At 36.4% G+C, this 18,824-nt stretch overlaps 1 protein-coding gene across 5 annotated transcripts in view; it reads right to left on the bottom strand.

The window, feature by feature from the left end:
* Nucleotides 1-18,824, bottom strand: part of DIAPH3 (diaphanous related formin 3) — a 518,008-nt gene that overhangs the window by 298,499 nt on the left and 200,685 nt on the right. For all 5 annotated transcript variants that reach the window (XM_082408926.1, XM_082408925.1, XM_082408927.1 and 2 more), the window contains 3 exons: nucleotides 6,034-6,138; nucleotides 3,112-3,414; nucleotides 2,280-2,394 (listed from right to left, as the gene is read on the bottom strand). In XM_082408926.1, coding sequence (XP_082265052.1) covers nucleotides 2,280-2,394; nucleotides 3,112-3,414; nucleotides 6,034-6,138 — 523 coding nt within the window. The remainder of the gene's footprint in view (nucleotides 1-2,279; nucleotides 2,395-3,111; nucleotides 3,415-6,033; nucleotides 6,139-18,824) is intronic.

Genomic DNA, 18,824 nt, shown 5'->3' with positions numbered 1-18,824 from the left:
CAAAATTGATTCAAAATAACCTTTGGTGTCACGTGAAACAGGCAAATATTAGCAGCCAGGCCACGAATAAAGAGACAAGGAGCAACCTATCCACCAGCCCTCTGTCTTGTCAAAGTTTTCTAGGCACCTTTCTCTTGCCTTCCTTTCTGACCTTTCCTATAAAATATCTACTGAAGTCCTGTCTTTCTGAAAGCAGCAATTAATAGCCTTTTCTAATGAAATACTAATAATTCCAAAAAGAACACTTAAGGCTCCTCAAATAATGCTTTCTAGGAGTTATTCTTTAAAATCCAAACCAAAAAATAGTCACCTTCTCATCTCGCCACCTGTTGGCATTGTGAAATGTTGGCACTGCCCTGTGTTACAACCCTGGGCTTCCCCATCTTTCTGTTGATCATGGAAATATCATCTACTGTCCCAGAAAAGAGGAAGCAGCATTTGAGCTGAGAGATAAGAAGTCATAGCCTCTGCCAGCCTCTAAGTCAAACCAAAGAGAGATTCAGGGCAGCGTGGATGCATGCACCAAGCCAGAGAGGCACTGATATATGGAATATTCAGAAAAGGATCATTATTTCCTCACCTTAACCTTTACAACTAGTATTAGATTGAGCAAATATGTTGATTTTTTTCAACCTTAAATCATAAGACTAAAGTTAGATAACAAGTATTTTTTAAAGGTCCAATTATTTCATTTAGGGCCAACACTACAGCTAAATTAAAGACATGCTAACAAGTTTCCCTTTTGAGCCTCATTAATTAAGAAAGTAATCAGAGTAAAGAGGGACAAAAAAGAGAGAAGCTGGATCGCAGAATTACTTAAATAGCTTTTAGGTACCACCCTTTCTACCTACTAGAAAAGCAGAGGGAAAACTAATCAATTCCAGATTATGAAATCTGAAATTCTGAAGTGTTTTACATGTAAATACACATTTTAACTGCCATATAGTTTCCTTGATTGCCTGAAGAGTGCACTAATCTTATTCAAAGAAAATTTTGATTCTCCATAATCAAAAGATAAAATTAAGATCTGCTTACTTCACAAGTTTTCCTATGATAAGCTTGCTAAGAAAATGCCCCTGGTTTTCAAAGATCAAAATATATCATTTTTACTACTTTGGTCAAGACCAATGGTGTTCCAAAATATCTGATAAAGGCTTTGGATTTAACACAAATTCTAGAAATCTAATTTACAATTACCTTTTAGAGCTTCTAACTTACAATTATTTTTTTAAAAGTTTTTAATTTATATTTTAGAAAGCATTTCAAAGGAAAGCAAATGACTTTTTTGCTATCTGCCAACATCCTTTGGTTGCTGTGATGATCAAGTTAAATCACATATATAAAGCATCTAGCATGGTGCCTAGTACACAGTGGGTACTTTAAGAAGTCAATTCTTCTGTCTACACCAAGCCTTCCCATCTCCATCCAGATGGAGAAAAGCCTGAGCACAGCAACAAAGACCCAACGCAGCCAAAAATTTAAAAAATAATAATAATAATTTTAAAAAATAATTAAAACAAACAAAAAAAGATAATGACTGACCTAAGTGCCTTGTACTACAAACCTAAAATGTGTTACTTAAAAATGAACTGAACAGTGTATGTGCATATCAGCCCTGAAACATAAGTGGTAGGCCCATGACACTGGATGAGACAAAATCAAATTTCAGACAAGAGTAATTCCTAAATATAATTGTTAAAAAGAGAAAAATCACATTGTACAGGTAAAAGCTATCTGTGATGGCTTTTGAAAATGAATTCCATTGCATTTAATGAAAAAAATGTTATAATCTACTCATAGACTCTATTTCAAACTAATTTTCAAGATGCTCTATAAATTTGATATTTCTATCCCATGTGAGTCATACTAATTAATTATGTGATAGTCACTGTAACATTAAAGGGTGGGAAAATTCTGACTAGAGGAAGACTTACATTTTGTTTCCATTTTTCTATTTCTCATTGACTACAGGGAATTTTCACACCAAAATTTTCTCTGAAAATACCCTCCTTTATGAAAGTCTAATTTAGAATATCTTCAAAGAAGGTATTATAAAGGAATTTTTTTAAGTTTTGTATTAAATCATTTGTATTTTAAAAATTGTTCAATTGATACTCTATATAAAAAATTAACTTCAGATTATTCATTGGATTATTCATTTATCCATTAGTAACATAAAAATACCATTTATATGACACAATACTTTCTAAAGGTAAGCATATAAAAAGTTACAATATTAAAATACTAAGAGTAACAAATAACCAAGATATTAAACTTACCTTTTGGTTGGCAACAAAACGTATTCTCAAGTTTACAAAGCAAATCCATATTTTCATACTTATTTTCATTTGCTTTTACCCAGAAACAGTCTTCAGTCATTTCCTGAGGTCTGATCTGCAGCCAGAGAGAAGACAGATTCACAAACAGTTGAGTGTTTCATCTGTCTCCCACACCCAATCACCATGTATACACCCAGTGCCCCAGAGCTGCCAGCAGATATTTATGAAGTAATCTCTGTAAGATTTTTTCCCAAAGTATGTTCAATGAAATACAAGTTCTACAGGAAGTTAAGGTGTTATCAGGGAAAAAAAAAGGTTCCACTCTCAAATACTTGGGGATTTGAAGTTGAATGAAATGAAGTTTATTTCTTCTCAATTATACTTCTCCTAGTCTTTAGCAATGCTCAATTTATGTGACCATGAAACCATCATTCTGCAGGATTCAGAATTCCTATGTCTCGACTAACTATCCACTTCTGACAAGTAGTAATACTTTTCCCAATGCTACCAACATAAAAAAGTTCCTAAGAATACTAATTTTTTTGTACTTTTGAGAAACACTTCAAAATACAGAGTATAACCACAATAATGTTGAACTGCCAATTTAATTACAATCAAATCCCATTGTAACAACTAACATCAACTCCTACCCAATTTATAAACCAGAGAGCTTTAGTCAATAGCAAAGGGCTTTGACTCAACATTTTTATTTAAAATAATGCCTGTTTATTTAATGTCATTTTGAATAGGGTTCCCATTGGAAACTATATACAATTATATTTAAGTTTTAATCTAGGTAACAGTATTATTTCTCTATTTATTTCTGTTTTACCTTTAACCAATTCAATCTTCTCATGTTGGTCTCCGGTTTAAATTCTTTCTTTGGTTTTAACCCAAAAGGCAGGGTTGGTGGTGGGGGAGAGGTTCGTCCACTGAGAAATCCCAGGGGAGGTGGTGGAGGCACAGGACCACCACCAAATGGCATGGGCATTCCTGGAAGGGGAGGGGGTGCAGGTGGGGGTGGAGGGGGCACGCCTCCACAAGAGGACAGTGGTGGCGGTGGAGGAAGTGCTGCGTGGCCAGTTCCATTTTCTTTTGAAGAAGGCAAATAGGTACCAGGTGGCAAGGCACCAAACTATAGGGGAAGGAAAAATAAGAAATATGACAAAGAACTCTCTACAAAACACGCTGAAGTACACTTTTCTCAAAAATAAGGTATTATTTTAAACCAAAAACAACTGAATTTCAGTAACATCATGTGGTTTAACCTAAAAACAAAATTTCAAAGATATTTTTTCCCAATTTAAGAATATTATAGCTTTTGTTTTCATAAAAATGTAATTGTCAGAAATATTACTCCCCATTTTGAGGTAGTTATGGCCAACCAGGTGGAGATGTCCAGGAGGCAAATGGCAATATGGGTCTAAAAGATCTGAAAGTCAGCAGTCTCTATAGGACAGCTGAAGAAGCCATGGGTGTAGATATGTTCACCCAGAGTATGTAGCATGAGGAAAGGTTTATATACAGCATTTAAGTGGTAAGTAAAAAAAAATAAGATCCAGAAAAGGAGAGGTAAATAATATTGCCACATCATGCCTTTGCCCTTGAGAAAAAAAATCTAAGATTCTTAGTAGGGCCTGCAAGAGCATGTCACGATCTGGTCCCTGTGACCACTAGGCACTTCTGTCCTTATGTTTCCATGGCATAATAACAATAGATGCATTTTTACTATCATAAAGGTGATCTGGGTTGATAAATAAATTTTTGTGATATGGTTATTTCCTGAAATTACTAACTTCAACTCTGAGCCATATAGCTATAGGAGTATTAATAAATCATTTAAAAGTTTTATGGCACAATTATGGAAAATAGATCATGTATAAAGGCTTGAAGTCGATATCCAAGGTCAGCACAAAGAAAAAGTATTTAAGAGAAGTTGAGACCACAGTCAAAAAACATGCCTTATCAAAAAACATTAAGTATAAAGAAGAATCACTTTAGTGTTATGCTGGGTTGCTGTGATCATGAATAGCACAGCCCTCTCAATGTTAAGGATGTATGTACATTATACTCACACTCAGTATACATTTATGGTTAACAATTAATGTCTTAAAACAAAAGTATGGTTGAATTTTTGCTCTAGATTTTGATGGGTGTGACAGACTTATCACTGAGGGGGCCAGACACTGTGACCACCTTGCCCCCCATTCTATCGCCAGCACCTAACAGTACTTGGCTGTTAAGTGACTGAAGGAATGAAGTCACAGATAATAAAACATATTTTATTCATAACCTTTATAATCAGCATAGCTTTGATCAAAGAGAAGTATATTGAGACAAATGCATAGATTTCATGAGAAATACAAACTTATCCAAAGGAAGTATTTGTCAGTTGTTATTCAAAAATGAATATTGTGTCCAGTGTCAAGTCTCTAATTACAGGCTTTCCTCTAATAGACATAAACAAACGTCATCATTGTACACAATTTAAAACAACACAGGAGATTCCTTGATTTAATCTGTTTCAAAATGTAAATATATTCCCATTTTATATAAAAGTACATGCAGCAATAACATATCCAAGGATGGTGAATATGTTTTCTATAAACTGAAATTTTCTAGAGTAGATTTATGAGTAATGCTTCAACTGGGAAAAATTAAAAAGAAAGGAAAGTCTAAATTTATACTAGCCCAGACCAGGAAAAACTTTTCATGAATATTTCAGCCATTGTCTATAACTCAATCTGAAATTTAAAAACACAAATGTTTCTTTAATATGAGAGACAAAGAGCCACATAAGAAAGATGAAAACTTTCAACAAATTGTGGTACCTTCTCTTGCAGCACTAAAGAAAGATGATCATTGAGAATTTTCTTGTAGATAGATTCTAATTTTTTTTTTTTTCCAAAACTGAACACTAACAGCTCTTAGGGTATCTTCAGATAGACTCTGCAACAAAACTATACACTAAAGTATAAAAGAAAACAAACTCTCAAAATAACATAGGAAATAGTATACCTAAGACTATTTCAACATAACCATAAATTAGGATGAAAGGAAAACAGCAAAACTATACTTACTGCTCATCATCTTATGTGTAAATCTACATGAAAAAATTTAGCTGTGAAAATTCTACTTCCTTACTTTCATCCATTTAAAACATGCAGATGATGTATTTCTTGCTACCTAAATGCTTTATGTGTAGAGAGCGTACGTGAGTGTATGTATTATCTGCTCCATAATCCAGATTTGCTCTCTTTTTTGTCATGCTTTAAATCTGTTTACTTTTGGAAATTGAAAAATTATCAGAAAATGTTCTCATTCAGCTAGAGGTTATCTTTCACTGCAAGGTACCCATAGGCTGAAGGTTTTGAAAAATAAATAGCTTGAGCAATAATTTTCTGTAGTGGGATAAAGATCAGTGATGAATGACAAATCTAAGAATAAAAGACTTTCTTACCCTTAATGCTTAATTACCTAGCAAACACATGACATCAGGTACAAAACCCAAACGAAACATAAGGAAGCAGATTAGTAAAAGTTTAGACATTCTTAAAAATGCAAACAGAGAAAAGGGGGCAAAATAATTTTAAAAATAAACACAGCAGAATAGAAATACATATAAACAATAATATGAAAACATACAAGGGAAATTAAAGTTTCAACATTTTGATGCTATGAAGATATGATACGACCTTTGTTCCCCTGGTGAGCTTTCAATACCCAAATTCACTCCAGGTTGATGGTATTTTACCTGTGATTTAAAAGCTTGTAACTCTGCTTGAAGCTCGTTAATCTTTGCTTCTTTTTTCTGCAATTGAGCCTGAGTTTCTTGGTGTTCGGTAAACTCTTTTTCAAACTGAAAAGGAAAAAAGAAAAAAAAACAAAAACACACAAGAAAGAGAGAAAGATGAAAATAAAAAGCACTATTCTTCATCTAGAAATTTGATTCTAATGATCTGTTGGTAGAACATAAACTCTTATGAAAGGAGTGGTAGGTTTTTGCTAAGTCACCCACAGCTTTTCTCTAGGTCCCTCCAGGTCCCACCAAAATCATTCATTTGCAAAGGAGCAGACAAAGCCAGAAATGAAATGTGTGACCATCTCCTCTCAGCAGAACAAACTGGGCCCACAGTTATCCAGAACCCTGGCATTTTTCTTAAAAGTCCCTAAATATCATTGCAACTTTGTGTAAAATAATAGAGAGCTAGGCATTGTACTGAATTCCCTGACCCCTACCTGCAAAAACTTATACTTGAAATTTGTCTTAAGTTTATCAACATGATTTAAAAGAATTCCACTTTAATATTTTATTAATAAATAACTCCACTTTGTAAATGCATCAATTACTTTCTTTTTTCTTACTACAACATCATGAGGGTTAAGGACCTGATGCAGGCTGTAACCTTCAACAACAGTTTAAGAGGATAAAGTCCATTTTATTTATCATTAATCTTTGGGAAATTAATGATAAATTAGTCTTTCAAGTCCTTAGTGCAACACTTTGTGGGAGGAAAGCAAATAATAAAATTTGGTGAATCCAAAGAGTTTTCTAATTGATACAGTCACTCATCACAAGTCACCATCCTGTATTCAAACAGCTCCACCTTGCCATCATCATGACTAAAAACCTCTACTAGCAGAGGTGAATTCAAATAGAGTACTGTCTCATAATCAAGAACAAGTATTTGACTGCCTTTTAAAAATAAAAAAAAAAAAAATCATTTAAAAAAATACAAATATTTCACAAATGTAGCCTTGAGAGAGTTAGGGTTGGGCTCAGGGTTAGGATTAGGGTTAGGGGCTCCATACACTGATGGCTTCCAAGTCCCTATCACTAGCTCAGCTTCACATCTGCATTCCAGACTGTAAGCCAGTCTATAAATATATTTCCAACTTAATGAACTTTTTTCAAGACTAAGAAAGCATTCCAGTATTTTCAAAGCCAATATTATCTTCTTCTCTACAAACTTTGTTTTTTGAATACTGCTGTTCCATCTAAAAGATACCACATATATCATGACTCCTTTGCTCTTAAACCTTTAGTGGCTTCATTATAAAAGCCATACTCATTAACCTAATATCTAAGTACACCCTGATAACTGCTCCTATACCGTAATTTTCCTTTATTCAATAAATATCTAATAGCATGACTATTATGTGTTTCTCAGAGTAGCAGGGACTAGGGGTACAGAGTTTAAGAGAGTATGATCACTGTGTTTAGTAAGCATAGTGTCTGGTGGCAAAGTCAAAGCAAACTAACCACCCAAAATCTATGAAAATTACCAGCAATAAAGAGAGAAAGACTGGAGGCATGTGCATCATTCCTGGAGGAATGATGTTTGATCTCAGGTTTAAAGAACTTGAGTCATTAGCTGAGAAGTGTAGCTTGCATTTCAAATAGAGTGATTAGCACAGAGTGTACATGAATGACAAGCCATTCCCTGTAAGGGGCACAAAAGGAGATATGAGAACAAACTGCACAGGATGAAGCTGGAGGTACATAGGAGTGCAACTGTGGAAAGAAATTTCACAATAAACCAAGAAGCTTTCTTCTTTTTTGTAAAAACTAAAAACTATAGAGAGCTATTAGGGTATTTATCATAAGAAAACAACATAATCAAATTTGCACTTTGGAAAACCCAACTAGGAGCAGTGTGGACAATGGACTGAAAGATAAATACTAGAGGCATAGAAATGAGTGTAGACCTACTGAAGTTATCCAAGCAAGAACTGAAGCCCTTCCTAAATGAAGGTAGAAAATAGGGTAATGGAAAGAAAAGAAATATATATATATATATATATATATATATATATATAAACACAATCCAAAATATTAGTGTCTGACTGAACAAAGGAAATGAGCGAGGGGAATATATCTAAGATCACAACATTGTTCTGTTGCTTTGCAAGCTGGCAACAAAGTATTATAATTTGAGGGAATGACATATTTATGGGCAAGAACGATGAATTTGGTTTTGGAGGTATTAAGTTTGAGGTACCTTTGGGAAATTCAAAATAAATTTATATATGCCTCCAGGACTTCCTTGGTGGCGCAGTGGTTAAGAATCCACCTGCGAATGCAGGGGACATGGGTCCGAGCCCTGGTCCAGGAAGATCCCACATGCCACAGAGCAACTAAGCCCGTGTGCCACAACTACTGAGCCTGCGCTCTAGAGCTCGCATGCCACAACTACTGAGCCCGCGTGCCACAACTACTGAAGTCCACGCACCTAGAGCCCGTGCTCTGCAACAAGAGAAGACACTGCAATGAGAAGGCTGTGCACCTCAACGAAGAGCAGCCCCCGCTCACCGCAACTAGAGAAAGCCCGAACACAGTGACAAAGACCCAATGCAGCCAAAAATAAAAAATAAATAAATTTATTTTTAAAAAAAATTTATATATGCCTCCTCCTCGGCCATCTCACCTTCTTGCCTCACACTAATCCATCAGGGCTCACATTAGCTCTTACTTCCTTGGGTGAGTCTTCCCTGGCCACACAAGATCTATAGTCTTACAAACCACATAGGGTTTTCCTACCACAACAATTATCACACTGTAATACAAAATTATCAAAAGGTAGTATCACACACCTCAATAACACCCACCAACCTGGAAGCTCACTAATAGCGAGAACCTTTTCTATTTTATTCATCACCTTTCCAAAGCTTTATACTTATAATTAAACTCAATAAGTATTTGTTGAGTGAAGTCATGAGCCTGTTTCTGTCACACCTTCCTTTATATGTTGTATAACCACGTCAATATCATATAGTAAAGGTCCCCAATCTCCCAGCCTCAAAAATCTTTGACAGGTCATTTTCTCTACTCTCCTTTATACGACTGCTCAGCCAATGTTTCCTGCTACTTAGCAAGAAATAAAAAACTAAATTCTTATGAGAGTAAGAATGAAGAAGTCTTTTTCACAATATCAATATGTACACTATCCTATCTTATAGGCCTTAGAATAAGATGCAAATGGAAAAAGAATTATTTATAGGAATAAAAATAAAACTATCAAAACAACCAGTCATAATTAGTACACTCAAAGAAAACTTATTAAATTAACTTGACCATGCTGAGAGTATCTGTATTACTTACCAAAGAGATAAATTTCTACAACTTCCCCTATAAAAGGATCAGACGAAATATAAAGTGTGCTTTAGCATTTTTATATATATAGTCAAATCACAGTAGCCTTGGGGATAAAATGAATCTCCCTTAAAGACGTACTTTATAAAAACTGATATGATAGGCTTCTTCTCCAAAAGAGTTAGCAGAGCAGTATTATGCTTACAAAATTACACGCAAAAATGTCAAGAAACACAGTTAAGGTTGAAGCTCTGCTTAATTTCATTCCCTAGGGTAAATGTATTAGTGCATCTGTACAAGAAGGTGGATAACTCAATATTCTCTATGTACTTTCTGACATTTCTGGTCTTCATTTTTCAAATTTATGCACTAAAATAAAGAATGTGTCTAGCAACCATGATAGCTTCCTGCCTAAAGCAAAGTATTTACATGTGTCCTTATAAAGCTATCAGAAAAAAATTCTTGCTGACACATACAAAATGGTATGCAATAGAAATCTTTTATGGAGCAAACAATATTTTCTGAATATACCTAAGACATATAACTGCTGACTAAATGGAGAAAACTAACTTTGAACAAGGTCTTTCTTCTATTTACATGAAAAGCTTACAATTCTAAAACAATGTCTTAAGAAAGTTATCAAGTTTAACACCAGTCATATATGAATATTGTATGCCTAAAAATGATTATAAAAGCAAATGTAGGGGAGAACTTCAAGACGGCAGAGGAGTAAGACGTGGAGATCGCCTTCCTCCCCACAAATACATCAGAAATACAACTACATGTGGAACAACTCCTACAGAACACCTACTGAACAGAAGACCTGTTCAGAAGACCTCAGACATCCCAAAGGCACGAAACTCCCCAAGTACCTGGGTAGGGCAAAAGAAAAAAGAAAAAACAGGGACAAAAGAATAGGGACAGTACCTGCACCTCTGGGAGGGAGCTGTGAAGGAGGAAAAGTTTCCACACACTAGGAAGCCCCTTCACTAGTGGAGACGAGGAGTGGCGGGGGTGAAGCTTTGGAGCCACAGAGGAGAGCACAGCAACAGGGGTGCAGAGGGCAAAGTGGAGAGATTCCCACACAGACGATCGGTGCCGACCAGCACTCACCAGCCCAAGAGGCTTGTCTGCTCACCCGCCGGGGCGGGTGTGGGCTGGGAGCTGATGCTCAGGCTTCGGAGGTCAGATGCCAGGGAGAGGACTGGGGTTGGCTGCATGAACACAGCCTGAAGCGGGCTAGTGCACCACAGCTAGCCGGGAGGGAGTCCAGGAAAATGTCTGGACCTGCCTAAGAGGCAAGACATTGTTTCCAGGTGGGTGAGGAGAGGGGATTCAGAGCACGACCTAAACGAGCTCCAGAGACAGGCACGAGCCACGGCTATCAGCGCGGACACCAGAGACAAGCATGAAACGCTAAGGCTGCTACTGCCGCCACCAAGAAGGCTGTGTGCACGCACAGGTCACTATCCACACCTCCCCTCCTGGGAGCCTGTGCAGCCCGCCACTGCCAGGGTCCGGTGATCCAGGGACACTTCTCCAGGAGAACACACGGCTCGCCTCAGGCTGTTGCAACATCCGGCGGCCTCTGCCGCTGCAGGCTCCCCCCGCATTCCATACCCCTCCCTCCTCCCGGCTTCAGTGAGCCAGAGCCCACAAATCAGCTGCTACTTTAACCCTTCCTGTCTGAGCAAAGAACAGACGCCAGAGGGCGACCTACATGCAGAGGCGGAGCTAATCCAAAGCTGAACCCCAGGAGCTGTGCAAACAAAGAAGAGAAAGGGAAATTTCTCCCAGCAGCCTCAGGACCAGCAGATTATATCTTCACAATCAACTTAAGGTAGCCTGCATTGGTGGAATACCTGAATAGACAACGAATCATCCCAAAATAGAAGCGGTGAACTTTGGGAGCAACTGTAGACTTGGGTTTGCTTTCTGCATCTAATTTGTTCCTGGACTTACGTTTATCTTACTTTAGCATTTAGAGTTTATTATCATTGGTAGATTTGTTTATTAATTTGGTTGCTCTCTTCCTCCTTTTTCTTTTTTTATATATAGATATATATATTTCTTTCCTTTTTCTCTTTTTTTTAGTGTGTATGTGTATACTTCTTTGTGTGATTTTGTCTGTATAGCTTTGCTTTTACCATTTGTCCTAGAGTTCTGTCTGTGCATTTTTTTTTTTAAGTATAGTTTTTTAGTGCTTGTTATCATTGGTGGATTTGTTTTTTGGTTTTGTTACTCTCATCTTTCTTTCTTCTTTTTATTACTTTTTAACTTTTTTTATTTTTAATAATTTTTATAAATTATTTAATTTAATTTTATTTTTCTCTTTCTTTTTTTACCTCCCTTTTCCTCTGAGCCGTGTGGATGACAGGGTCTTGGTGCTCCGGCCGGGTGTCAGGACTGCGCCTCTAGGGTGGGAAAGCTGAGTTCAGGACATTGGTCCACCAGGGACCTCCCGGCTCCATGTAATATCAAATGGTGAAACCTCACCAAGAGATCTCCATCTGAATGCTAAAACCCAGCTCCACTCAACGACCAGCAAGCTACAGAGCAAGATACCCTAGGCCAAACAACTAGCAAGACAGGAACACAACCCCACCCATTAGCAGAGAGGCTGCCTAAAATCATAAGGTCACAGACACCCAAAAACACACCACCAGACGCAGTCCTCCCAACCAAAAAGACAAGATCCAGCCTCATCCACGAGAACACAGGCACTAGTCCCCTCCACAACCCACTGAAACAACCTTAGCCCCTGGGGTCAGAAACCAAAAACAACGGGAACTATGAACCTGCAGCCTGCAAAAAGGAGACCCCAAACACAGTAAGTTAAGCAAAATGAGAAGACAGAGAAACACACAGCAGAAGAAGGAGCAAGGTAAAACTCCATCAGACCATACAAATGAAGAGGAAATAGGCAGTCTACCTGAAAAAGAATTCAGAGTAATGATAGTAAAGATGATCCAAAATCTTGGAACTAGAATGGAGAAAATACAAGAAACATTTAACAATGACCTAGAAGAATTAAAGAGCAAACAAACAATGATGAACAACACAATAAATGAAATGAAAAATTCTCTAGAAGGAATCAATAGCAGAATAACTGAGGCAGAAGAACGCAGAAGTGACCTGGAATATGAAATAGTGTAAATAACTACTGCAGAGCAGAATAAACAAAAAAGAATGAAAAGAATTGAGGACAATCTCAGAGACCTCTGGGACAACATTAAATGCACCAACATTCGAATTATATGAGTCCAAGAAAAAGAAAAGAAAAAGAAAGGGTCTGAGAAAATATTTGAAGAGATTATAGTTGAAAATTTCACTAATAAGGGAAAGGAAATAGTCAATCAAGTCCAGGAAGCACAGAGAGTGCTTATACAGGATAAATCCAAGGAGAAACACGCCAAGACACATACTAATTAAACTCTCAAATATTAAATACAAAGAACAAATATTAAAGCAGCAAGGGAAAAACAACAAATAACACACAAGGGAATCCCCATAAGGTTAACAGCTGACTTTTCAGCAGAAACTCTGCAAGCCAGAAGGGAGTGGCAGAACATATTTAAAGTGATAACAGGGAAAAACCTACAACCAAGATTACTCTACCCAGCAAGGATCTCATTCAGATTCGATGGAGAAATTAAAACCTTTACAGACAAGCAAAAGCTAAGAGAATTCAACACCACCAAACCAGCTTTACAAAAAATGCTAAAGGAACTTCTCTAGGCAGGAATCACAAGAGAAGGAAAAGACCTACAATAACAAACCCAAATCAACTAAGAAAATGGTAATAGGAACATACATATCGATAATTACCTGAAATGTAAATGGATTAAATGCTCCAACCAAAAGACACAGACTGGCTGAATGGATACAAAACAAGACCCGTATATATGCTGTCTAAAAGAGACCCACTTCAGACCTAGGGACACATACAGACTGAAAGTGAGGGGATGGAAAAGATATTCCATGCAAATGGAAATCAAAAGAAAGCTGGGGTAGCAATTTTCATATCAGACAAAATGGACTTTAAAATAAAGACTATTACACGAGACAAAGAAGGACATTACATAATGATCAAGTGATCAATCCAAGAAGGATGTAACAATTATAAATATTTATGCACCCAAAATAAGAGCACCTCAATACATAAGGCAAATGCTAACAGACATAAAAGGAGAAATTGACAGTAACACAATCATAGTAGGGAAGTTAACACCCCACTTTCACCAATGGACAGATCTTCCAAAATGAAAATAAATAAAGAAACACAAGCTTTATACAATACATTAAACAAGATGGACTTAATTGATATTTATAGGACATTCCATCCAAAAACAACAGAATACACTTTCTTCTCAAGTGCTCATGGAACATTTTCCAGGATAGATCATACCTTGGGTCACAAATCAAGCCTTGGTAAACTTAAGAAAATTGAAATCATATCAAGTATCTTTTCCAATCACAATGCTATGAGACTAGATAGCAATTACAGGAAAAAATCTGTAAAAAATACAAACACATGGAGGCTAAACAATACACTCCTTAATAATAACCAAGAGATCACTGAAGAAATCAAAAAGGAAACCAAAATTACCTAGAAACAAATGGCAATGAAAGCACGACAACCCAATACCTATGGGATGCAGCAAACGCAGTTCTAAGAGGGAAGTTTACAGCAATACAATTCTACTTCAGGAAACAAGAAATATGTCAGATAAATAACCTAACCTTACACCTAAAGCAATTAGAGAAAGAAGAACAAAAAAACCTCAAAGTTAGCAGAAGGAAAGAAATCATAAGGATCAGATCAGAAATAAATGAAAAAGAAATGAAAGAAACAATAAAATAGATCAATAAAACTAAAAGCTGGTTCTTTGAGAAGATAAAAGAATTGATAAACCATTAGCCAGACTCATCAAGAAAAAAAGGGAGAAGACTCAAATTAATAGAATTAGAAAGAAAAAGGAGAAGTAACAACTCACATTGCAGAAATACAAAAGATCATGAGAGATTACTACAAGCAACTCTATGCCAATAAAATGGACAACCTGGAAGAAATGGACAAATTCTTAGAAAAGTACAACCTTCCAAGACTGAACCAGGAAGAAATAGAAAATATAAACACACCAGTCACAAGCATTGAAATTGAGACTGTGATTAAAAATCTTCCAACAAACAAAAGCTCACGAACAGAGGGCTTCACAGGTGAATTCTATCAAGCATTTAGAGAGCTAACACCTATCCTTTTCAAACTCTTCCAAAATATAGCAGAGGGAGGAACACTTCCAAACTCATTCTACGAGGCCACCATCACCCTGATACCAAAGCCAGACAAAGATGTCACAAAGAAAGAAAACTATAGGCCAATATCTCTGATGAACATAGATGCAAAAATCCTCAACAAAATACTAGCAAACAGAATCCAACAGCATGTTAAAAGGACCATACACCATGATCAAGTGGGGTTTATCCCAGGAATGCAAGGACTCTTCAATATATGCAAATCAATGTGATAAAACATATTAACAAACTGAAGGAGGAAAACCATATGATCATCGCAACAGATGCACTTAAAGGTTTTGACAAAATTCAACACCCATTTATGATAAAAACTCTCCAGAAAGTAGGCACAGAGGGAACCTACCTCAACATAATAAACACCATATATGACAAACCCACTGCAAGCATCATACTCAATGGTGAAAAACTGAAAGCATTTCCTCTAAGATCAGGAAGAAGACAAGGATGTCCACTCTCACCACTATTATTCAACATAGTTTTGGAAGTCCTAGCCACAGCAATCAGAGAAGAAAAAGAAATAAAAGGAATACAAATTGGAAAAGAAGAAGTAAAACTGTCACTGTTTGCAGATGACATGATACTATACATAGAGAATCCTAAAGCAGCCACCAGAAAACTACTAGAACTAATCAATGAATTTGGTAAGGTTGCAGGATACAGAATTAATGCACAAAATCTCTGGCATTCCTAAACACCTACAACGAAAAATCAGAAAGTGAAATTAAGGAAACACTCCCATTTACCACTGCAACATTAAGAATAAAATACTTAGGAATAAACCTACCTAAGGAGATAAAAGACCTCTATGCAGAAAACTATAAGACACTGATGAAAGAAATTAAAGATGATACAAACAGATGGAGAGATATACTATGTTCTTGGATTGGAAGAATCAACATTGTGAAAATGACTATACTACCCAAAGCAATATACAGATTCAATGCAATTCCTATCAAACTACCAATGGTATTTTTCACAGAACTACAACAAAAAATTTCACAATTTATATGGAAACACAAAAGTCCCCGAATAGCCAAAGCAATCTTGAGAATGAAAAATGGAGCTGGAGGAATCAGGCTCCCTGACTTCAGACTCTCTACAAAGCTACAGTAATCAAGACAGTATGGTGCTGGCACAAAAACAGCAATATAGATAAATGGAACAAGGTAGAAAGCCCAGACATAAACTCCCGTCCATATGGTCACCTTATTTTTGATAAAGGAGGCAAGAATATACAATGGAGAAAAGACGGCCTCTTCAATAAGTGGTGCTGGAAAAACTGGACAGCTACATGTAAAAGAATGAAATTAGAACACTCCCTAACACCATACACAAAAATAAACTCAAAATGGATTAAAGACCTAAATGTAAGGCCAAACACTATAAAACTCTTAGAGGAAAACATAGGTTTTGCAAATATGTTCCTATAAAAGGCTTTCATCTTCAAGAAATTCATGGAAAAGACTCTGACAAGTACAGGTTTCTGGTAACTGACTGTACTGCTGAACTGAATGAATAAGCATTTTCAGAACTCTAATGAAAAACTGATGAACTCATAAAAGTGCTAACAAAAGATCAAGATGAAAAAAAAAAATTAATTACATGGGACTGAGTGAACTGATGAGGATGAGTATAATTTTTGTGACTTTCTGTCTGAATTAAAAAAAAAAAATCCCACAAGAACTCAGAGGCAAAGAATATACAAATCCATTTTCACTGCAAAGTAAAGGAGCTGTTACAGTGGAGGATTACTGGACTGAATGTCAATATTATGACATAGTATGAGTGTGTTTCATGTTTGGTAATTGCAATCATTGTTGCTTTTGTTGTGGTCATCCATGTACAACGCTTGGTGTCAGTCTATTTATCTCTTGTAAAAATAAAATACAGTGTGTGTGTGTGGAAAAAAAAAAAAAACATAGGCAGAACACTCTGTTACATAAATAAATCACAGCAAGATCCTTTTTGACCCACCTCCAAGAGAAATGGAAATACAAACAAAAATAAACAAATGGGACCTAATGAAACTTAAAAGCTTTTGCACAGCAAAGGAAATGGTAAGCAAGACAAAAAGACAACCCTCAGAATGGGAGAAAATATTTGCAAAAGAAGCAACTGACAAAGGATTAATCTCCAAAATACACAAGCAGCTCACAGAGCTCAATATCAAAAAAACGAACAACCCAATCCAAAAATGGGCAGAAGACCTAAATAGACATTTCTCCAAAAAAGATATACAGATTGCCAACAAACACGTGAAAGAATGCTCAACATCATTAATCATTAGAGAAATGCGAATCAAAACTACAATGAGGTATCACCTCACACTGGTCAGAATGGCCATCATCAGAAAATCTACAAACAATAAATGCTGGAGAGGGTGTGCAGAAAAGGGAACCCTCCTGCACTGTTGGTGGGGATGTAAATTGATACAGTCACTATGGAGAACAGTATGGAGATTCCTTAAAAAACTAAAAATAGAACTACCATATGACCCAGCAATCCCACTCCTGGGCATATACCCTGAGAAAAACATAATTCAAAAAGAGTCATGTACCAGAGTGTTCACTGCAGCTCTATTTACAGTAGCCAGGACACAGAAGCAACCTAAGTGTCCATCGACAGATGAATGGATAAAGAAGATGTGGCACATATATACAATGGAATATTACTCAGCCATAAAATGAAACGAAACTGAGTTATTTGTAGTGAGGTGGATGGACCTAGAGACAGTCCTACAGAGTGAAGTAAGTCAGAAAGAGAAAAAGAAATACTGTATGCTAACACATATATATGGAATCTTAAAAAAAAAAAAAAAAGGTTCTGAAGAACCTAGGGGCAGGACAGGAATAAAGACGCAGACGTAGAGAATGGACTTGAGGACACAGGGAGGGGGAAGGGTAATCTGGGACGAAGTGAGAGAGTGGCATGGACTTACATATACTACCAAACGTAAAATAGATAGCTAGTGGGAAGCAGCCGCATAGCACATGGAGATCAGCTCGGTGCTTTGTGACCACCTAGAGGGGTGGGATAGGGAGGGTGGGAGGGAGACACAAGAGGCAGGAGATATGGGGATATATGTATATGTATAGTTGATTCACTTTGTTATAAAGCAGAAACTAACACACCATTGTAAAGCAATTATACTCCATAAAGATGTTAAAAAAAAGAAAGCAAATTTAAACTATCTGGGATGAATTCAAATCAAGCACTTGAAAGTTTGCTACTACTTTCCCACGATGAATTGAAGTATTTACTGAGCTTGGAATACAGAGTCAGTGGGGTGAAAGGTCACCATACAACACAAACATCTATCAACTGGAACACTTATGACACTTAATTTAAAGGATCTATTAATTTGTTTCCCCCTGTAAACAAAGTTGCTTCGCAGCAATGGCGATATCATATCCACAGCTGTAATCCAAGCCTGCAGCCAAAGGCCTGGGAGATAATATCCTCTCACTAAGTATTTGGTGAAACTTAGGACTTCTTGGACAGGACACTTACAAAGTTTTTCATAAGTTACAAATAACTTATGAAAGTGTCTACCATTTGCAAGTTATGTTTTATCTTAAAAGACTATAAAAAATGTACAGTTCTCTCAAGATTCATTTAGGGCCTGACACATCAAAAATGTAGTCTCTGGCATAGTGCCTAACTCAGTGTAAATGTTCCTTTCATATGTGTTCATTGAGGTGGTGGTAGCAGTAATTACCATGATTCCTCAAATGTGAGGAACCAGCCCTAAGAATTCAAATCAGAGTGACTACTTAAAATGTAAAGAATCCAACAACAAAAAAATAAAATAAAATTTAAAAGTAAAATTTAAAAAACAGAGAAAAAGTCTAATAGATACCCATTAAGTAGAGATAAAAGCACAAAACACTACTTTAAAGAAAAGTGGGGAATGGCTAGATGGTCAGCAATACTATTGGCCAGAAACAAATGAAACTGCTGACATCCAATACTTTTTATCTATGAAAATGACAATTTTATGTGGTTCCACTTAGTCTAATGAAGTAACTTTAATCAAAACAGAAAGCAAGTTAAACTTCTTCTCTTAAAATTTTTAGACATAATTTCAATCTTAAGGGCCTGAATTATATGATGTCTTGAGAAATACTCCAATCTTA

Source organism: Balaenoptera borealis (genome assembly GCF_965194805.1).
Source record: "Balaenoptera borealis genome assembly, contig: HAP1_SCAFFOLD_436, whole genome shotgun sequence".
NCBI lineage: Eukaryota > Metazoa > Chordata > Mammalia > Artiodactyla > Balaenopteridae > Balaenoptera > Balaenoptera borealis.
The sequence above is the reverse complement of the archived record's forward strand: the minus strand, read 5'-3'. Positions and strand labels throughout refer to the sequence as shown.